The sequence below is a fragment of the Abrus precatorius genome, unplaced genomic scaffold (genome assembly GCF_003935025.1).
Source record: "Abrus precatorius isolate BTA unplaced genomic scaffold, Abrus_2018 Scaffold3, whole genome shotgun sequence".
Taxonomy (NCBI): domain Eukaryota; kingdom Viridiplantae; phylum Streptophyta; class Magnoliopsida; order Fabales; family Fabaceae; genus Abrus; species Abrus precatorius.
The window spans coordinates 7,576,673-7,600,279 of NW_020874373.1; the positions used below are offsets into that span (position 1 = coordinate 7,576,673).

The window sequence follows — 23,607 nt, forward strand, 5'->3', positions numbered from 1 at the left end:
TCCTCATTCACGGGTACGATGATAAACACATTTTCATAATTTTAATAGTATATATTTTTTTTTTCATAAGAGTAATGATGTATGTTCTTTTTTTGGTAGGCTAATGGTGTATTTATTTAACAGATTCATAATATTTCTAATTCAAAATTATTATTTTAGAAAGATATAGAGACTCCTTTGAACGCTTTTATTTGGCACAAGTTCTAATACATAAGTTGGCATACAGTCATAACCGTATTTTGAAAATTCTTTTGAAGTTTAAATTCACAATCCAAACTGTCTCGCCTTGAGTTTTTCTGCTCTTTTTACTATTCTTCTTTATATTATTTATTTGGTCAAATACTATTCTTCTCTATTGGGTTGCTGGGTTTGGTCATAATCGTTTCTGAAAACTGTAGACTTTTTGGGCTGGGTCTTGCTTTAGGACCCTTTCTGTTGACCCTCTTGTGTGCGTCGTTCTGAGAAGCTAATGAACACCAATATTTGGAACTTAAACATAAGGGAGTAATTTGGGTTTCGAGCCCATTACTTAATTCCAAAATTGTGAAATTGGGCGTTCGGGCCATAGCTATAAAACTATTATTATTGACGTATCAGAAAGACGTCACGCGTGTTTTTGGCAATTTTGTATTTGTTTTTAGAGTTACAAATTTTGAGAGAGTTGAAACTTGAAAAATCCCTGGCTTTCCCTCTCCAAATGGAAGTACTCAAAACACACGCACAGGCAGAAACAGAGAAATTGAAGTATTGAACTCACTTTCATGCCGTAGGAGTGGCTGTGGATAGTGTTTGTTGTGTGAGCAATTTGCATTGCATCATTCTCTCAACTTTCAGCTGTTCCACGTTTTTTTTTTTACAATAACAGTGAATTAACTTCCATTCTCCATTTATTGCTCTTCGTGCATATATATGTTTGATGTTAAAATTTTGGGGACTTCTATTCCTCATTGTTGATGTATTTCCTCATCGTTAATGTATTTTTGCTGTGCTTCAAATGGAATTGCTATCAGGGAGAGCTCACTGATGCATTTATGAAGTAGCTAAGTGTACTTGTATTGCTATAAACTGTAAAGAGGTTTCAATGAATATTATATCATTATTAATTTTTTACTGCAACCATTCTCGAAGCTTGTTTTTCCAAGTGCCATGTGATTTTTTGGGATTGTAGTTTGTAGTGTATGATTATTTAATGTTCCTTTTTTCTCATTTTGTTGATGATATTATTTTTTCAGCGTATGTGAGCAAATTGTAATGAATATTTGCGGTCAGTGTTTTTTAAATGTGCATGCATGTTAAAGTAAATTTTTTATGTAGCTATCTTGCTTTCGTATCTGCTTCACGGAAATATATGCAATCCAATCTTATCATTAAATATTCTCTTTTCTTAAAATGGCAAAACACGCAAGTTTACATAATTTTTTAAATTAAAAAAAAAAGTTATTAAACAAAGAAAATTAATTGCAAAAGAACATGGACTACGTACGAAACTAGTTTTTTTTTTAATGTGAATTGTTACTTATAGTGAATCAAAGATGTAGTGAAAATATGGCATTTGAGTTCACCTAAACAAAATCATTATAAAGTAATTTGTAATGTTAACGATGACAAACTTTCATTTCCTGATTGATACTTGGCATTATTTATGTGCCATTAGTCATTATATAAATTCAAATGAGCTGCGATTCTAATGTTACCGGCTACTTGTTTAGATTTTCATATGTATTTATGCGATTGGATGAATTGATTTAATAAACGTGTTTTTGGTGTGAATGGAAGTGTTTACTTAGAATTCAAAATTTCAGCTTTTTACGTAAAAAGGGTGGAGATTCTTGTTTATTTTTATTTATTTTTGATAAATTAAATTTTGCAACTTACTTAAAATGATTTTATTTTGTGCTTGTAGTTTCAAGTTCTTTCTTTCTTTTTAAACGTGTGACTTCTGTACAGTGTAAGATAAATTCTTGTTAATGTTAGATATTATTTGAATCATTATTGCTCACTCTTAAAATAATTTTTATTTCCATTCATAATTTGAAGTTTAGCTAATCTCGTTCATTGAGTTCTTATGCAGAGTCTGAGTCTCCCATTCATTGCAACTTATGAACATGGAATACCCACCACAAAACAAGAGAAAGAACTAATGATATGCAAAGAAAAAGTACCCACAAAATGCCAACAAACGCAGATGAAGTTATATAACAAAAGGACACTAGCCTATGGCCTAAGCTACTTTGTTAAACACTTGCTCGAGCAATTATATATTAAAGTACGTCCACGTACTGCTTGAATCCCTAGCGGGCTTCCACTAAACCATTCTTTAACATTTTATTTGTATATTAATAATTTAATTCTACAAATAAACAAATAAATTTTCCGGGGAATCATGCTTCTTGTTCGTGAAGGCCTCCCACTCTACAACCTCTACTTGTTGCTGCCATAATAATCAAGTTGATTTCCACTAACATTATTCCCTAGGGCGAGTTTTATTTATATATATTTTTTATTCAAGCTGTTTTCTTCATCATTACCAAGAGAACTATACTTCATTCATAATCATGATAAAATTGGTAATGCAATGTCTACCCTAACTTTTCATTATTGAAAATTAAAACAATATTTTATATTTGAAATCAAAATTAAATAAGATATTTGTAAACCACCCATAAAATTCACTCAATCAATCGATTAATCTGTTTTTTAAAAAGTTTAAAGCTAACAAATTTTGAGTGCATGTATTTCATGTTTCAACCTATATTTTTATCATAAAAAATATTTTAATTAATTGAGTCCGTATTTTAAAAGTCTTTTTTGAACATTGCATACGTATTATATCTAAATATATTCATACAATAAACAAAACACTGTCACTAATTATATGTTTACTTTAAACTCAAGAAGAAGATTCTGATAAAAAAAAAGAAACGCTGAAATTATTAGCTCTAAAATTGCAGAAAGCAATAACAATGGAGTTAAAAAGGTACCTTAGGCATTAGTGGTGTAGCCAATAGGTCTTGTTGACGGGAATAGTAAGGGATGGTGAGGATGAAGAGCGAAGTTCCAATAGGTTTGACTCACGAGGATTCTCATTTCTTGATGCTTCACACTGGTCACTCGGATCAAACACCTTACCAAGTCCGTACATGAAAAAAAAGTAGAAAGACCAATGTCCGTACGGAAAATTCCTTGCTTTTTCAGTAATACGTTTTCCTTTTGTTACAATTACAAGTCTTTTTCCGTTGCGAGTTAGACAAATATGCAGCATCCACAAATTATTTTCTATTTTAAGATCTACTCAATTTTTTTTTTTCATTTTATAAACATGCTATTCTATAACTTATAACTTCGATTATTGTATACATTTTATGAAGTCATCCTTAATATAAAATTTGGATCATTTGTATAAATGTTCTCTATTTCTTAAACATCATTAAAGCTTCTTTCTATTTTATAAATATATTGCAATTAAATCCTTTCATAATAGTAAAAATTTCACAATAATAAATAAAAAATTACAATGTCATATTTTCAAATTATTCTAAAATTTTTATTTAATTAATTTTTTAAAAATTATTTAATAAAAAATTTTAAAACAATCTTTCTTATGTTGAATCTATCAAATTACAGTTTATTTTAGTAATTATTCTGTTACTCTAATTTTATATTGAACTATTTTATCATTTAAGTATTTAATAATTTAAAACTTATGCTATAGTATAGAAATTTAATTGCAATGAATACAGAATGTTTAAGAGGGAAAAAAGGTTTTATATACAAAGAGTACAAATCTTAAAGAAAATAAGTTTGATCAATATTATATAAAAATACAGGTTTTTAAGTTAAATATGCCATATTATAAAGTGAGAGAATTTTTTGTGTAAATTTAACAAATAAATGAGATTTATAACAAAATAAAGAAAATAATAGAAAAAAAAATATTCGTAATTTTATGTTAAAGCTGTTAGCTTAGTGTTAATTTTAAAAGGGGGGAATCTTCCCCAGTCTAAATTTTTAATTTCTTCGATAAAGAAACAAAAGTTGCTGAATACGAGATAATTCCTTTTCTCTTTGTTTTTAAACAAGAAAGAAAATCAAAATTTTATTCTTAGCATGTCGGTTTTCCCTTCCATTAGTACTAAGGATGGCTTAGAAACTAAATCACGAATTGAATTATAATAGTAATTTTAACGACTCAGTTTAAATTAATCGAATGTTTATTACAGTGCCTAAATAATAATGATCTGAAAAAAAAAATACAAAGGAAAAGAGGAACCCACAAATTAATTTTGAACATAATTTAGCTGTGGTACTGACCTATCCACTGTGAACGGGAGGAATGCTCATGTTAATCCAATCCCGTTGACTGTCTTAACGTGTATTAACCCTGAATTCCAATCAATGCTTAAGTTTTCTTTATTTTTATAAATCTGGAAGTAGAGATTTTCATTAACCAAACCCCTTTTGTTATGATCACTATTTTTTTATCTGGGTAGGGTACACACGTCAACTGCACTAAAATCCAGATCAATCAAGTCTCAATTATCACAAAGAAAATGTTAATAAATAAATCAAAGCAACACAAAAGGTTATTAAAAATAAAAGACCAACCCTACGACCAAGCTAGTGTGCCTTTGTGGTGCTTCATATATAATGTGTACAGTTTTAGAAACGCCACTCAAACAACACAAACTAAAATGGTCTCCACATGGCGTGTGCATTCAAATACCAGCACTGTAATTCCTAACATAAACTTTTAAATTACATTAATACAAGTAAAGTTCAACTGAAATTACAATCTGCGACCAACTTTTAATTCATAATAAGGGAATAAATGATAAAATAAGAAGGAAGGTCAATCAACTCTATTTTTTATTTTTAATCAATATTTTAATACTGATTAGTATTCTCCAAAAATTGATTACATGTATTAATTTGTAACTAATTGAATTAATTGCATGCTTACATGTTTTTGTATATAAAACAGTATATCAAGAAATGAATCGAAAATATAATTCAATGGTAACGAGAAAAACCTTTCACCTAGCCTTCCGCAGTTATATTTTAATATTTTTGTTAATATCAATATTAATATTGATGATAAACATTTAAAAGTGATAAACTTTAATTAAATAATGATATTTATTATGTAATAAATAAATTTTTAATATTTAAAATTAATTTGAAGAACTAATATTAATGTTTTACACTTTAATATTAATAAGAGGAAGCAGGGAGCCTTAAGCTCCTAGTAATATGAGGGAGAACCGTGCAAAGAAAATTTTCCTCTGTATAATTAATGCTTTGAATTGACTCGTACTTCATAAATCATAATTACGTTTCTATTATTTTTTATGTATTTGTTTAACAAAGGGAAAAGAGGGGTTTCTTTCACAAATACAAGCTAAAGTAGTCGAAGAATTGACAAGATTCTCTCAAGATACCAGCATGATATTTTGCTACGGAAAATCTGATAATCTTAAATGGAATCTACAAACAGATGAATAGAACTCTACCGTAAGGTTAAAGATGCTTTCGTTAATTATTACTTTGATGTGCTCTTTCAAATGCATCTATCAGCCTCACTCTTTGAGTAATGACCGGAGTGACAGGAGAAGCTGTGACGTCAAAACAATAGAAAAGTGAAATAATTGCATTTTGACATTTTAAATTTTATTTAATAACAAAAGTTAGCACCATAATAATAAAAAATATTAATTAAATTAAAGGGTTTAATGTTTGACAAAATTAATGATTAATCAGTTTATTTTAAAAACTGAAAAACAAATTTAATTCACACTCACAACTTTAATGATTAATATAAAAATTCTCTCTCTCTATATATATAATCGTTTCCGACCAAGTTCTTGTGCTTTAACTTTAATTTGTATGCTTGAAAAAACAACTAACTTCTACGTATTATCAATCTTCACTGAGAGTAAATTTGATTTTGATCTTGCTATAGTGTCTTTTAAGGGAATCTGAAAATCAATAGTGAAGGTATATTCACATAATAATTGTTATCCTCAAAATAAAATATTACAATAATACATATGAGTCAACAGAAACTAGAGTTTAGAGAGGTGTTGATTATACGGTAAGAGTAAACAAGGGGCTCATAATTAACTAAGATAAAAAAAACTTATTTCCTTGCCCGAGCTTAGAGAAACATATCAGCATATAAGAATGGAGTATTATGGCTTTAATTACACATAGTTAAGAATATGATTTGGATCCCACTCAACCACTTAGTTTTTATTAATAAATGTAAACATTAACTCATTCTTGTGCCTCTTATATACAGTTCTTCCGATCTTAATTTGTTTTATGCTTAAGATGTTGTAAAAAAAAAAAAAAAGATATATAAATGATATTTTTAATTTTTAAAAAGTATTGTTTAATTTATTATATTAATTCTTTTATTCATTTAATTTTATTTAATTAAATAAATGTTAGCTAAGAATAAAATTACAAAAAAAAAAATTATTCATTATTTTATAAAATAACAGCAAAAAGTGACTAAAATAAAATTATTAAAACGTATAAAAGAGAAAAAAAATATTATAATATTTTTTATTATGTGTTTGAAGATACACATTAAAAATTTAATAAAAAATATTCGTTAATTTTTTTTGTATAATTTTTTTATACTATCATTCAATAACAAATTTTCATATTAATATGAAAAATGGTTACTTTACAATAATAAAATTAAAAAGCACATCTAACACGTATTCGAATTAATTTATAATATAAAATTTTGTATATTGCTAGTTACGGTAGGTTTTGTTACCAGTAAAAAGATAAATTCAATAGCATTTTGGAATTAAATTTTATGAGTTTTCTATATATATATTTTTGAATATAATTATTTAACGTAACATCTTAAAAAATTATAAAATTAAAACAAAAAGAGATAGAAGAAGAATAATTACACGTGAATAATAAAACAAATGGTAAAATGTTAAAGTTTATGTAAATTGTAGAAATAAAAATGTAAAATTTCAAACAATTAACACAAAAAATGATTGATTTCTTTGTTGTTGGATTTAATTAGTGTAGAACCTTAATGTACATAAACTTTTTAGTATAACTGCTTTCGTGTAAAAGTTGTAACTCATAGACTATTAAATGGAATGTTATTTATGATAACATAATTAAATTGTTTAAAATTATAAATTTAAATCAAAACTACTTAAAATATGTTATTTGTAATTGGTTTTGCAGATCATCCATAATCTTTGTTACATGTTTTGATCTTTAGCTAATAATAATTGTGAATAACAGTTTTAAATACATTTAAATTTTTTATATAAATTTATCATTTTTTAAAATTTATTTATTACTTGAATTTAGAGTTTTTTATACTTGAAATACTTTAATTTTATTAGAAATAAATAAAACTATATAAAAATAAAATAAAATGTCAAACACCTCTTTTCTACCAATTTTAACATTTTTGAGTCTTACGTTATAAAATCTATTAAATATTCTTAAAATATTATCTTTTTGACTGAAGTGACGTTCTTTTAAATATCCTTATAAAAACTTGTAAAAAAAATTCATATTTTTAACTAAAATTAAATATTTTTTAATTTTCTTTTATTTTACAAAAATTTATAAAAAAATAAAATTTTATGATCACGTCAATTTTAATTGAAATATATACTTCAATTATATAATATAAGAGTGAAAATATTTTTTAGAAGAAATATCCAAAAAATTTCTTGTGTTTTTTTGAGCAAAGTAGATAAAATATGTTTTAACTATATAGAAGATATTTTTTTAACATAAAACCATTATAACTGAGAAATATTTTTTTTATAAACAATTGCATACAAAAATATACTCTTAAAAAAATAGTTATAATATTATAGGATTTTATATTGTGTCAATTCAGTAGATGATAAAGGAAGGGTCCTCAACTTTGATCCGCACACATGCATTTGGGGCCTTTAGGCATGCATAAGCGCAACCAAGTAATCAGTTTCTTTATTATTTTACCAAAACTATAATTAGTGATATACTTCCTTTTAACTTAATATTTAAGTTTTGTCCCCTTAACTTGAAGAATACACATTTGTTTGAATATTTTTTTAACTCGTTTATTATAATTGGTATATTTTTTAAAATAAAATAATTTTTAAAATGTGATTAATTTTAATTGTGTTTTAAAATATTGTATAGTTAGTATTTTTCTTTCATTTTTAAGAAATATATAGAAAAAACTTTTGAATACTTGTTAGCGGCCATTAGCAATAAGTCGATAACCAAATTTATGCGAAGTATAATATTTTAAAAAATTACCAGTTTAAAATGCTAATACACACTAGTTTGTAATTTAAACTTGAAATGTTGGCTTTAAATAACTAATAGTAGTGATATTTTATCAAAAAAGTTATTATATTTTTGTAATTTTAATATAATAAATATTTTTATTAACAAAAAATATACTTTTAAAATTGTTAATCTCAACTTTAAAAATTGATAATTTATTGTATTCAAATCTTTCTTTCATTACATATGGTAATGATCAATTATGATACATTTGGTTAATTTAGAGATGTTTTAATAAAGTTTTGAGCAAGAATGATGTTTAAATATGAGAATGTTGACCATCTCCCTTCTATTTTATTTTATCAAACTTAAAATTAAATATTTTATTTTCTTGCCCCTCTTTATATTGCACGTATGTGTTGTATAACAGGAACTTTAGAGCTAAGGAGTCTTGTATATCTTTAAAAAGGTAGTAAGTTATGGGTTGAGATGTTCCACACTGATTACGAGTGTTAAGACAATCTTCCTCTTTTGAACTAGTTTTTTAGAGTGTGTTATACTTTAGAGGTATGCACTCTTGTATTTCTTCATCATAAGACACTTATCACATTTTCTAGCATTCAGGTAGAGATGCAGTGTCGACTGATATCTGTTGGTAAATGCCTGGAAGTCATGCGTGGCATCTACTTTAAGAAAAGTTTGAATATTATACTTAAAAAAAATATATTCCATGAGATAAAAAGTTCTTACAAGTAGCTTAAGAAGATAACCATCATTAAGAAAATTTATTATATCTTGCCACGATCCTTTTTGACAATTGCATTATTGTTTTTGTGCGATATCTCTCCCTGGGTTCTCATGGCAACGGCAACGCTTATGCCCACTAAGGAGTTTTCTTTGTTATTATTAAAATAAAATAAAGCGAAAGAAATTATACGCGATAAAAAGCTCATTGTCGTGTGGTCCATTGCAGAATTAAGATCACGATTTGGATTGTTTAAATCAATTCCATTAGGGAAAGAGCAAGAAATTAGGTTAATGAAAAGAAGATCCTATCTGTCCCATGAATTGGGAGTATATATGTATGATAGGCTCATTTTTTTAACTTTTTTATTAAAGGGAAAAATCAACCTCAATTTGAAACTCAATGGAAGATCAACACCACACCATTTACTTGCTTTCATTCAAAGATACGTTTATACTTTTAATTAAATTATATAAATTCATAAATATATTAAAATTATTTTGTTTTATTGTATGATAATTTGGTCTCTATTTAACATTGTTAGACCAATTTTTACTGTTAATGTATGTTTATTTTTATCAACTCTCTATTTACTAAGAACAAATAAAGAAAATAAAATATCTTATAATAAAAATTACTATTTTTTAAAAGTGTCTTGTTTTTTAATATTAAATTTAATGCACTCAATCGGGTAAGGAATCGTAACCCTTGTCCTGTTTTAAATTAATATTTAACGCTGGGAATATAGTAACCTCTTAGTCGATCTAAGAAAGTTAAAAGAACAAATATCATACAATATCTAGAGATTTATGATATATTCCAGTCCATGTATAAATATTAAAAATTTATTATGTATAAATGTTTATTATATATTTTTAGACACATTAGTGTTTTTTTACTACTATATACTGTAGTAATTAATGACAAAAAAACGTTTCTTCGTTTTTAGAAATAAAATAAATCAAATGTTTGCCTTATGTTTGAAAGTAACCGTGATGAATAATACATATTATGAGTATATTTGTTAATCCATTTTAACTATTTAAAAGTTTATTTTGTAAATTAAAAAAATTGTTTAATAAAAATAATTTTATTCAATAAAATAGTTAAAAAAAGTAACTATTGGTATTTTTAACATTATTCTAACTAATACATGTTAAAATGCTAGCTTTTGGCTACTAGTGAAAGTAAGTTTCATATTTTTGTCTCTATTATTTTGTAATAAATTTCTTCTTACTCTTTTCTTTTCTAAAATCCTATTATTTTTATCTTTTACACGTTCAATTTTTTAAATTTATTTTTACCATTAATTTTTATTAAAATATAATAAAATAATAAATCTTATTATTTTTATAATATAAAATTATCAAAATAATAATATAAATTAATTTATATTGCTTTCTTTTATAATAATTTTTAAAATAAATTAAATATAATAATTTACTAAAAATATATAAATTTCAAATTTTAGCAAAAAAAAAAAAAAACTATATCCTCATGTTTTATTTTATATTCATAAGATTATTTAACAGCTAATTTTTATCAAACTTATTTTGTATTAATAAACAATTCGCTCACTCTGAAAATCATAAGCCGTTACTCTATCCATCCTCGTGGCAGGTGGGTGTATCAGACTATTTTTGGTTTGTGTAAAGTTTAGATGAATTAGGTCCTTACTGCAATTATATTTAAATAAATTATATAATTATTATTTTTAGATGATAGGTATTTTAAATTTTATAAAATATATATTTTTAAAAAAGATTATGTAACAAAAGCAACAATTTTAGTTACTATTTATAAATGTATGGTATATTTATTTTTCACCTAAAAAATATAATTTCATTTAATATATTGTTCTTGTATGTATACATACACACATTTACGAAAACATTTTTTTTTATAAATTCTAAAGAATGAATAATAATTTATATCTTAATATAAATAAAAAAATCAAGCAAATTTATGGTGTTTTTTTTTAAAACAAAAAATATATTATTAGAGAGAATTCAAAAGAAATTCAAAATCTATATACATGGAGAAAAAAAAAATCAACGCTTACTTAGAAAAATAAAAAAAATAGAAACATACTTATGCGAAGTTAAGACGGATGCAATTTTTATGGGTTTAAATACCAATTAGCTAACAAAATAGATTATTCTTTACTAACGAGTAATATCCATTTTGAGGACTTTTCTTTCATTTAAAATACCATTAAAAAATATTATTCTATTTTTATGTAACTACAAAGATCACACTGTACTTACGCAAATAATTAATAAATATATTTCTTCTCTTTTACTACAACTAATACCAATCTAAGCAAGTAAGTGGGTCGATAAATTTGAAGGCCAACGAGAATCTAAGCCAATATGCTGTAAAGTACTAGATTTGAAATGAAATTAAGCACGTTAAAAACAAATGACTTTGAAGTTCCTCCAAATCATGACAGAAGTAATAAGTTATATCATCAATTTGAACATCACGATCAATCAGCAGACCTTTACAAAGAAGTGCATTTAACAACAATCATCAAGAAAAATACTAGATACTTAAAGAGAAACATTTTCTCTCCATAACCTTTGCAAGACGTCTGCTGTATATTGATTTACACTCTTAAGACTACAAAAAAGTTCAAATAACAATGAATATGCAGATTACACTGAATAATAACCTGAAAAATCTGTCCTTTAAATCTATTTATTTTCTTGTACCACCTTAATAGAAACCTCATCCACAAGTTCCAACAAACTATTAAAACTTGAGATTTCTTATTAAAAAAGTCATTTTTGTCAACTAACATCCCAAGTCCACCTTGTGCCACCATGAAAACAATTATCCAATATACAAGATTCAACATTTATTGTCACCACAAACAATTGTAGAAATATTTCACACAATTGTACCTCGTTTATTCACTTATTTCTTTAAAAAAAGGATGTGTAGACTTACACTCATACTCTTATCAAACTTCTAATTAAGTCATGAGTTCTCTTGATGAATAACTTATAACAAATCAAAGCAAAACTATAGAGCTGGTGAAGCTTATTAAATAAAAAACATGATTTGCCTTATTTTATAATAAATTAACTCATGGAGATTTATAATCAATTTAATTATATTTTTTGTTTTTAAAATAAGTATAATTTTAATTTTAATTCTTCGCATTTAATTATCTAATTTTTGTAATTTGATTAGATTATTTCTTTTATACTTTAATTTACGTAAACCATTTATAAGTTTATCAAATTTTGTAACATATCTTGCGTGTGAAATAAGATAATTTTTTTCATCCAAAAAATTTGTGCCCATAATTATTTCAGAAAATATATAAAATAAATAAATTACTTATCCAATTTTAGATTCTGGTAGAATATTTTTAAAAGAATTTAAATACACAATTCCTCTCTTAAATCTCAATATTTAGAAATTCATAAATGCTGTAAGTATAAACCAATTTGATCGTTTTGTCTTGTTAATACGCTGAGCAATATTTAGCTTGGAGAATTAAATAATTATAATAATTTATTTTGAATTACAATTTGAAAAATATTACTAGTTAAATTAAAGAAATGCTAATTTTTAAAAAATGTTAAATTGAAATATTCTTGAACGATAGCGGTTAACAAACCATACACAAGCTGTTACTAAAGCGGGTGCATTAAAATATATATATCTCATGATCGGTGACTGCGATGCAGTTAGTAGGGTATAATCTCCATTAAACCATATTGTATATAAAACCAAAGGGACAAATGATGTTGGCGTTCGCAAAAGTTTATAAAACTTTTATCAAAATTGTTTATAAATTTATATTTTTTTAACTTTTGTTTTATTAAATGTTACAATAAAATTTATGAAATAAAATTTCACATAAAATTAGGAAAATATTTAATTAAAATGTATATCCAGACATAAAAAAATTTGTTACAATTGGTGAAAAATAAAAAATGGTATTAATAATGGGAAAATGATGATGAGTATTTAAAGAATTAAAAAAAGGTAAATTTTATAGTATCTAATTTTTTTTTTATAGTTACTATATCTAAAAAATTTAGATAATAATAAAAAAATATGTGTCAAGTTAAAAAAAAATATTATATATAATTTATTTAAAATTATATTATTTATTATATAGTCTTATACATATTATTTAATTTTTTATTTTTTAAATAAATATAATTTATATTTAATTAATTTTTATTTATTATAAATAAAAAATAATTATAATAAAATATATTAATATAATAATTGAATAATTAAATATTAATAATAATAGAATTAAAAATATAAAAATATATTAATATAATAATATTATTTATTTTTTAAATTTTAATTAATTTAATTTTGATTACATCTTATTTTTATTAAAAATTTAATTACTTTCTAATTTATTTAAGTATAACAATTTATTATTAAATAAATTTAATATAAAATATATTTTATTTAAAATTAAAAATTTATAAAAAATATAAAAAATTAAATATATATAATATATGATAATAATAAGACTATATAATAAATAATATAATTTTAAATAAATTATATATAATAATTTTTTTAATTTAATACTTGTCTCTTTTTTATTAATTAAAATTTTTTAAATGCAATATCAATAAAAGTTTTTTAAAATATCATATCACACACCTTATTAAAAAAATAGAGCAGTAGTTACTTGGTGTTTAATAAAGTGGGGTTTCCACCAAAACGTGGCCAATGAATTTCAGGAGAATAAATTACAGTAGGCTAAGCTGACTGTATAGACTAGAGGACCATAGAGAGGCTATAGATACTTACAGAAGACAAGAGAGAGAGAGAGAACACCACATTATGTTCATGACACAGACAAAAGCAGCAGCAGCCTTTGGAAATTGGTAACGTCGATTCAGCTGTTTAGGGGGGAAAATTCATCATTCACAACAACAACTGCGACCCACAACACATGCCAGAGAAGGGTTTTGCTGCTTCCGAGGAAAGTGAAGAAGAGAAAAAGAAACGAAGAAAGAAAACTGGCCTTGTTAGGTGTTCACCACCGTGGATTCTGTAACCGAAACCTTAAGCAGCCAAACAGTTAAAGCCACAATTGCATGAGATAATTTCCGGGGCAGTTCAGTTCAGTTCAGCTTCGTTACAGAAAAAGAAAAGAAAAGAAACTACACTCAATCATCATTACTCCTGTGTAAGTGTAACTGTCTTGTCTGCCTAGCACTTTTTCTCTCTTTCCTATTCATGGGATTATCTATTATGGCTGCGCAGCTGCCCTGAGCTTTTCCCTCTGTTTTTCTCTCTCTCCTACGACGTCGTTCTTCAATGGAGCCTAATCTCACCGCTGCCGCCAATTCTCAGTCGGAAACGGGTCAATTCCTCTTCTTCGTTACTAACAAAACAAATGAAAGCAAGTGTTTCTCCCTTTGAAACAATTTCTGATTGTTTCTTTTGATTTGTGTTTGGTTAGGTGTGGGAGATGAGGATCTGTATACGAAGCTATGGAAGCTGTGTGCAGGACCTTTGGTGGATGTTCCTCGTTCTGGGGAAAGAGTTTTCTACTTCCCTCAGGGTCACATGGAACAAGTATGCTTCCATTATCTCCTAACTCAATTTTTCGTGGCCAACACTTGCTTCCATGTGACAGTTTTGTTTTGGTCTTCTGGGTTTTGCAGTTGCAAGCTTCAACAAATCAGGAACTGAACCAGGAACTGAGTCAGCAAATCCCCCTCTTCAATCTCCCCTCCAAGATTCTCTGCCGTGTTGTGCACATTCAGTTGTTGGTACTGTTTTTTTATTCCCTTTTACTTGTTTAAACTTTTTTTGTTCTTGTTTGTTCGTTGTCATGTTGGTTATTTGTGTGTATTTACGGTGAAGTTTTGTTAATTTGTAGGCTGAACAAGAAACTGATGAAGTTTATGCTCGTATAACTCTGCTTCCGGAAGCAAATGTGAGAGATGTGTTTCTCATCTCATCCTTCTATGATTTTGTCTTGTCCATCTGTTTAGTCGATATAAATATGTTCGTTTCTTATTTTGCTTGTTCTATGAACTGAAAGATGCGAAATACAAAAGGGAAATGGATTTCAATTTGAAACACGGGTTAAAAGTTAAGTATTTCTCTGAAGAATAATGTTTTGTGGTTTTATTCAGCAAAATGAACCGACTAGTCCCGATCCAAGTGTACCCGAGACCCAAAAACAGACCTTTCACTATTTTAGCAAGATATTAACTGCCTCTGATACTAGCACACATGGAGGCTTTTCAGTTCTGAGAAGGCATGCTACGGAGTGCCTGCCTCAATTGGTATTTACTATTTGCTCTATGAGTTTCCTTAGGCTGGGAGGCCTAATCTACATATTTAATGAAAATCCAACTTTCCTTATTTTAATGCTTGCTATTTTTGTATGTTTTATAGGACATGACCCAAACAACCCCTACCCAGGAATTGGTAGCAAAGGATCTTCATGGGTTCGAGTGGAAGTTTAAACATATATTCAGAGGTAATTTATTTGGTTTTGATATTCCAAGTCCTCTTTGGGGGTTTATGTTATAATTGCATATTCAAATTTTGAAGCGAGTGAATATCGTAATTAGTATAAAATAAAATGAGGAATGCCAGGAAACGTAGTTTTCACATCTGCTATTTTGCTTCTCCCTATGCATATGATCAGGTCAACCAAGGAGGCACTTACTCACAACTGGCTGGAGTACATTTGTCACATCCAAAAGACTGGTTGCTGGAGATGCTTTTGTGTTTTTAAGGTATTTAAAACATTGGTACCTTGTATGAATGTTTTTTGATGTTGAGTACTCTTGTTGTCGTCTGCACTTTGGTCTTCAAATGTTTCTTGCAGGGGAGAGGATGGGGAGCTGAGAGTTGGTGTGAGACGTCTCGCTCGGCAGCAGAGTCCCATGCCTTCGTCTGTGATATCGAGCCAGAGCATGCATCTTGGAGTGCTTGCCACTGCTTCTCATGCTGTTTTGACTAGTACCATGTTTGTGGTTTATTACAAACCCAGGTTTGTAAACATGAAATTTGTTTTAGGTGTCATTAGCTTATAATTCAAATGTAACACAATGTGTAACTCTTCTTGAACACTCCTTTTGATACATTTAGGACTAGCCAGTTTATTATTGGTGTGAACAAATATTTAGACGCAATCAACAATAAGTTTTCAGTTGGCATGCGTTTCAAGATGAGATTTGAGGTGGAGGACTCGCCTGAAAGAAGGTATGCATTGTAAACAGTTATCACAGTCACTGACTCTCACGTTGCCTTCAAGGTGACCATTCATTGTCATATTGCTTTAATTTTTTGGTCAGGTTCTCTGGTACTATTGTTGGGGTTGGGGATGTATCTCCAGGATGGCCAAACTCTCCTTGGCGTTCATTGAAGGTTGAATTTAGACCCAAAATTCCCATTTAATCTCTTATTCTGTCAATTTGAGTTTTTGAATGTATAATCTTTTGCTGCTTAGGTGCAATGGGATGAACCAGCAATAATTCCGAGGCCAGAGATGGTTTCTCCGTGGGAGATAGAGCCTTTTGGTGCTTCTACTGCTTTAAATGTCGCTCAACCTGCAGTAAAGAGCAAAAGGTCGAGGCCTGCTGAGGTTTCATCTGGTAGGAGGCATATTTTACCAAAGTTCTCTTAATTAGCAGTTTATTGACTAACTGCACATTGGCTTAAACAATTTATTTTTGGATGTAGAAATTGCTCCAAATTCTCTTGCTCCAGCTTTCTGGTATCATGGACCATCCTTATCCCACGACCCTACACAATTAGGTAGCGCTGCAGAAAACCAAAGTAATGAAAACCCAGTTGTCTGGTCTTCGAGGCAGAAAGAAATTAATGGCAATCCTGTGAATGCTAACTCCAGCAGCTCCAAAGTACGTGCAGAAGGAATGTGGTCTTCTTCCCCACATTTGAATGCCTCTTGTAACTTTTTTCCTGACCCTAAAAACAACAAAGCTGTTGCAACACAATTATCCGTCTCTGGTAGTTACCCTCCGGTTTCATCTGAGAGGAATGATGACTTGGCACATGATCCAGTGGAAAGTGGTAAAAAGACTGAGAATCCCATGGATTGCTGGGTATTTGGAGTTAATTTGACTAACAACTTTACTAATGTTACCCTTCCGGAGAAAGAAATTGGATGTCCAGCTATTATTCCCAGTGGTCCCAAAGATTCTATTGCTGTTGCTGCATGTGAAACTGAGGCTGCTCAGAATCCCAATTATTCACTGTCCAATAAGGAGCAGATGCAAGTTATTTCTGATGCATCACCCAATGAGAAGCAGACCAAGCAGGCCACTATAGTACCATCCATGAGGACCAGGACCAAGGTACATATTCAGCATAAGTGTAATATTCTACAGATTCCTTTTGATACACAAGGAAATTTTATCAGCTTTTAAGTAGGTGAATGGTAGGGTAGGAATATTAAGTGTAAAATTCATTTTTGAAATTTGAAGTCATAGTTCAGTTCCATTTGAATAATTTTTATCATATATTGATGGATTACGTACTCTTATTTATTTGTTTGAGAAGGTGCAAATGCAAGGTGTTGCTGTTGGTCGTGCTGTTGACCTGACTGTGTTAAAAAATTATGATGATCTCATAGACGAGTTAGAGAAAATGTTTGACATAAAGGGAGAGCTTCGTGTGCAAAACAAGTGGGCAGTTACTTTTACTGATGATGAAGATGACATGATGCTTGTTGGCGATGATCCATGGCCGTGAGTAATTTTAGCATCGGTAGCTAAACTTACAATATTACTTGTTTCATAAAAACTAGACTCTAATTATCTTCTTTCTTCTCCCCCTTATTGCAGTGAGTTCTGTAGCTTGGTGAAGAGGATTTTCATATATTCAAAGGAAGAGGTAAAGAAGATGAAATGCAAGCATTCTGCTGCTTCATCAGAGGGTGAAGGGACTATGTTGAGTCCAGATTCACAGAATAAGGATGAGACTCAGCAAATCTCTTGCGATTTGACAGCTTAACCTTTTTACTTTTTTTGTTTGTTTTTGAGGGGGAACGGTTTGGGGTAGGGTGCTCTTGATGGTTTGGATTGCTTGATTATATAAAGCTTCAAAATTGTAGAATAGTGGACGTGTGTTCGTGGACTAATATAATATTAAAGTACAAAAACTTCAGCTGGATTTTAGGTACTTTATATTTGTGAATACAATTTTTTTTCTTCGTACCATTTGCGTTAAGTAACATGCATGCCTTTTGCTTCTCCACTTGTTTGCCTTTGATGTTTATCCATGTTTACTTGCATCAATGTTTTTGTTTTACCTTGAGTTTTGGCAGATTTTGTTATATACATATTTTTACCATTTTGATCACGAAATTTTAATTCACACTTTGCTTGATAGCTGCATAAAAATAAAACCCGTTGGCATTTAAATTCACACTTCACTGCAGTTCTATCCTCCATTATTTTTCCCAATTACTTATTTTTCCATCTCTTATGAAAACTACCAAGTTGATTACAATTTTGACTTAAACTGAGACTTTCTTTATTATTATTATTATTATTATTATTATTATTATTATTATTATTTGGCATTGGAAAAATATTAAAATGGTTTCTAAGATATTCGTATTTAAAGTTCACAAAGTTGTTTTAAAATTTTATATAAAATTTTAATTAACAACTTTTATTGACAATTATAAGATCTAATATACAGATAACACTAAATGTTTGAATTTTTAATAAAAAAATATTTATTATTTTTAATGTATATTTATGGACACAATAAAAATATTATTTAATCAAATAGTTATTTTTACAGTGAAAATTTTATAAGTGTTTTAACTATTTATAGAAGAAAAATCTCTTTAGTATATTAGTAAATGTCGTCTATCATTTGAGTTATTTTTGTCTTTTATAATGTCCTTTTTAGAAGTTGTAATCGAATTATACTCGTTTGATTTTTTTTATAAGATATAAAAAAAAGTGATTTTTTTTAATTGTGATCTTCGATATAAGACACTTTCTGAATTTTTATATGTATTTATTATTTTTTTCGCATATTTATCTTTCATAAAACTTGAACCTTTATAGCCTTTTCATAATTAATATAATAATAGAGTTTAACTTTAGTAAGATAAATTTAGAATGTTGTAACAATACATTAACAACTTTTGACAATTTAAAAAAAAAAATGAATGGTTAAATTAAAAAAGTTTGATAATAAGACCAGAGTAGCATATTCAACAATACATAATAAGAAATTTATTCCATGCGCGCCAGGAATTGGTCACTTTTCCTGAGCTTACACAGTTATAGACAAGTGAGAGAAATCCTAGTGCGAATATAGGAACCGTATTTCTAGCACTTGTGAGTTGCCTAAAAGTTGGAGGCAAAGGTTGTTTGAATAGGATCCTTATTTCTTGCTATAAACTATAGGAAAGATCGTTTTATAAAACAGGAAAAAGAAAAATGGCAGTCAAAGGAAGTGAGCTCAAAGCTGTCATGAATGGCCTAAAGGAAGTGTGTTGTTTTGAGTGCAATAATCAGACAGCAACTGTCTCTGCCTGTGGATGCATCTCCTTTGGGTTTCACCTTCCTTCCTAACACTTTCTTTTTCCCCTTCAAATTTAGGTCTTATAGGACCACTAGACCACTTTCTTTTTTCACTTGCACTTTGCTGTCTATGTATATCTTATAATGCTCTATTTACATTTTCCTCACTGTACAATTTTTACCGATTTAGTCCAACATAATAGCCTTTTTCTTTTCTCAATAAGAAAATTGTAACTCTCTATCCCTATTGATGGTTCAAATATTATATTTTCTTAACAGTTTAAATATTTCAATAGAATCAATACAAGCTCTTGTATTCATAGAACAAAATCTTGTTCAATGATGCATGTACTTGCGTAAATAGTAGAGATCAAACAAAACCTCACTGCCTCTCATTTTTATTGCAATCTTTTTCTGTCTCTTTTTTTAATTGCATCGTTTACACTAGCATAATGGTAACGGGAAAGATAATGCGTATCTAGATTATTAGGGTAAGGTGTAAAAGTATTATAAATTATAGCACAATTATTTAAACTTTGAAATTTTATATCAAAATCTAGAGGTTGTGTTATAATTTATAATACTTATAGATTTTGAAATTTTATATCAATTATAGCTCAATACCTCTTTGTTCATTACCAATACCGTTTAATTATTTTTATATAAATATTTTAAAATTTGCTCTAACTAAAAATTCATTTTAAGTTCTAATTCATTGTCACTTTCTTTATTAAAAGTAATATATTTTCTCAATAATAAATAATAAAATAGAAAATAATGCCGACGATAAGAACTTCAAGAAGAAAAAAAATACAATGTACACGGACACTAGTCTTTAAAACCAATGTAATCAAACAATAAAGCAAATTGTTTAAGAAAAAAATACAAAATAATACAACTTGAACCGATATTTGTTGGAAAAAAACATAACTAGCAAATGTCTGAAACAAGTAAAGATATTTAAAAATAAATAAATAAATAACAGATAAAAAAAACAGCTAAAATAGAATACACACACATTTATTTATTTCATATTAAATATCATTTATCACATTTTAATTATTTAAAATTATTTATTCTTTTGAATATTGATAAATCATTACATATATATTTTTTTAATAATACTCTTATTTGTTAAAAATAATTTTTATTACATAATTGCTATAATAACTCAAAGATGAATTCTGACCAACTAGCTATGACAATGATTCTGACAGTTTTCATAAAAATATTTCAATAAAATCAATTTTCTTTGATATTACAATTAATAAAATCAATTATTTTCATAAAATATACGTATTAAGTAGTTGAAATAAGATAAACAAAATAGTATACATAAATTTTTTCTTTTTGGATTGAAACATATTTTTATTTTATACCTTTAAACACGTGTTCGTATAACTAAAAAGTTGAGGCTAATGTTAAAAAAAATTATATAGCAATTTGAGACCATGTTAAATGGACTTTTGATGAAGAAGAGGGTGAAAATTGAGTGCACATTATGTGAGAACAACACAATCTAAGTGGGGCCTTGGTGTGATTTCCCAATAAGTGTAGTGCTAAATTGGGGATCTCAAACGAATCAACAAATAAAACAAGTAATTGATGGGGAAGCAGTTATCGTGATTTTTTCGTGCGTCATCGTGATCTTTTCTCTGCAGGGATAAAACTGGAAAGTCGAATTTAAGCAAATACTCTTTGAATTATTACCATTGCTTATTAAAAGAATGATATAAACGTTTTATTTTTTAAATTATTAATTATAAAAAATATATATATCAAAAACACGTTTTAAAAAGCGCGTTAATGTTACTCTACACACCTGATATCAGTAACAAAATATAGGCGTGGGGCAAGACCATGATTTTGGCTACTCATAATGTTGTGAAAAATAGTTTTACTCCTCAGGTGGACCTTATTAGACTCACATCATTCTCAAAACCAAACGACACTCTTCACTGTATTTTGGAAGACTGGCAAATCCATCTCCCAAACAAGCCTTCATCGCTGTTCACTTTTACTGCTTCCAATCTTGTTTCAACTTTGCTATATTTTTAGTTATTTTTTAATAATCCTATTATATATTTTATAAATTAAGCATTAAATAAAAGTACACATTTTTTTATTTTTTGTTTTCTAAAACATGCGTATAAAATACACGATAAAAATTAATTAATAATAAAATTTTATTAAAATTATAATATTTTAAGTTATTGTGTGATTTTTAATGAATTGAATCCTATAATATTTTTAAAAAAACTTATTATATATTTTTTGTCGTGTATCATTAGATATATGTTAGAAATTTATTTATCTTAAAAATATAAAATATTTAAATCTTTTCATTTGATATTTGGAAAATTTTGTAGAGATAAGAGAGGCAAAAATATTTTGAATTATTCATCTTATTTATAAGATAATTCTGACCAAATCATGCATATTAAGAAAACGTATTCAGGTAGTTGATGCATTGATTTTAAAAAATTAGTACACAACTTTCTAAATTTACTTATATTTAAAGCTAAAATCCAGTTTAAAGACATTAAATCCTTAATAAATTCTATTATGACGATTTAATGGTGAATAAGAACAAATTTAAAAGATTTAATTACTTCTAAAGTTAATTGTTTATAACATTATCTTATAAAGTAGAGCAGAAAAAGTGCCAACAAAACCCGTTTCGGAATTGATTTTGGTATTGTTTCTAGAGGCCCATTATGGGTAATCACGCTGCAAAAAAAATGAAGTGCATTCATTTTTATATATTTTGACACGTCATGTTATACATTTTTTTAAAATATGTGAAGATTTAAACAATTATGCTGACAAACATTGCACTAGTATGTAGTAACTTGTAAGACAATTATGTAAAAATAAAATAAAGCACTGCATAACTTACAATTGCAAGTGAGAAGAGGGAATTTGAAGTTCATCGCGTACAACCTGGCCATGGTTTTTTATTACCTTGAAAAAGTATACAACATATATAGGAAAAAAACTTTATATGGTTTGTTCATGTTCTTTGATAGCCTTCTATAAATAATAAAATCAACATTTAAACTTTTTAATAGACAAATAATAAGTTAACATTATAAGTATTAAAATATTAGTATATCCTTGAGACAAATTATATTTAAATAAAATTAGGCGGAGAAAAGCATAATTTATATATTTTTTAATCTTCCTCGAAGAATTAAAGTATAAGAGTTGTGTTAAATATTTTCTTTATAAGGGTTAGATTTCTGTGAGTACAAGACAAAAGGAAGGCAATCGAGTTAGGCTTTTACGTTTGTTTGGATTAGGCTAAAGGCATTATTATTTGCTACAGATCACACATGTCTCTGGGCCAGGTAGGACATAGCACCGACACTCCCATAGGAATTCAGTAATAATACGAATTTCGACCAACCAAAAAAAAAGAAGTAATAATATAAATAAACAGTTACAATTAAAAATAATCTCAAAATTAACATCTTGTGATTTTTAATGTAATTTCTTACTTTCTTAATGGAAGCGTATTGAATTAAATACAGATATTCATTTAATTTTTCTAATTGAATGTTGCTCAAACCATGAACTATAAGACAATTACGCCAACGTATGAAAATACTAAATGGCCTATCTTCAAATATGAATATCTGAATCGTGACGTATCGATCTTGATTGATTTCTTTTTAAGAACATCATTTGAATATCTGAAACTACGTGTAATTGTTTTGGCTTTGGTAAACAAGCACAAGTATCTGAGTATTTCTCATTTAGTCTTTTTTATTTTTCCACACAATCAACCTTAAAAGAGTGTATAAATCAAAGGAAATGAGAGAAAGCCTCGATCCATGTGGGAGAATGCTTGATAAACACTGAGGGATATAATACCGAGAAAGATGGATAAAGCTTTTTTAGAATTAAATTTGTTTGTTATTTGAAAACGAGTTATCTATTATTATATAATTTAAAGTAAAAGATGATACTAATCTGTACAAATTTAAGGGTGAAGAACCTTTACTTTTTTTACATATAAATGTATTTTAGATGAGTTTTTTTTTCTAGATAAATGCAGTAACAAAA

General features: G+C 27.5%; 1 protein-coding gene across 4 annotated transcripts; it reads left to right on the forward strand.

The window, feature by feature from the left end:
• Positions 1–13,748: 13,748 nt before the first annotated feature.
• LOC113862026 (auxin response factor 18-like) lies at positions 13,749–18,247 on the forward strand. 4 transcript variants are annotated; one of them, XM_027495181.1, is made up of 15 exons: positions 13,749–14,195; positions 14,273–14,372; positions 14,472–14,587; positions 14,677–14,784; positions 14,895–14,951; positions 15,154–15,306; positions 15,419–15,503; positions 15,675–15,765; positions 15,858–16,022; positions 16,121–16,234; positions 16,327–16,399; positions 16,482–16,626; positions 16,715–17,349; positions 17,555–17,742; positions 17,839–18,244. In XM_027495181.1, exons 2-15 carry the CDS (start codon positions 14,327–14,329, stop codon positions 18,005–18,007), a joined length of 2,145 nt encoding a protein of 714 aa, XP_027350982.1. In that variant the 5' UTR covers positions 13,749–14,195; positions 14,273–14,326; the 3' UTR covers positions 18,008–18,244. The 4 variants fall into 4 exon arrangements, with proteins under 4 accessions (XP_027350982.1, XP_027350983.1, XP_027350981.1 ...); XM_027495182.1 differs by having other exon boundaries at positions 17,851–18,184; XM_027495180.1 differs by having other exon boundaries at positions 13,749–14,372; positions 17,839–18,247.
• The last annotated feature ends 5,360 nt before the right edge of the window (positions 18,248–23,607 follow it).

Coding starts and splice junctions, on each gene's coding strand:
- LOC113862026 (XM_027495180.1), top strand. CDS start 14,327: ATGGAGCCTAATCTCACCGCTGCCGCCAATTCTCAGTCGGAAACGG. Junction 14,588..14,676: donor CTCAGGGTCACATGGAACAA/GTATGCTTCCAT, acceptor TGGGTTTTGCAG/TTGCAAGCTTCAACAAATCA. Junction 15,307..15,418: donor CGGAGTGCCTGCCTCAATTG/GTATTTACTATT, acceptor TATGTTTTATAG/GACATGACCCAAACAACCCC.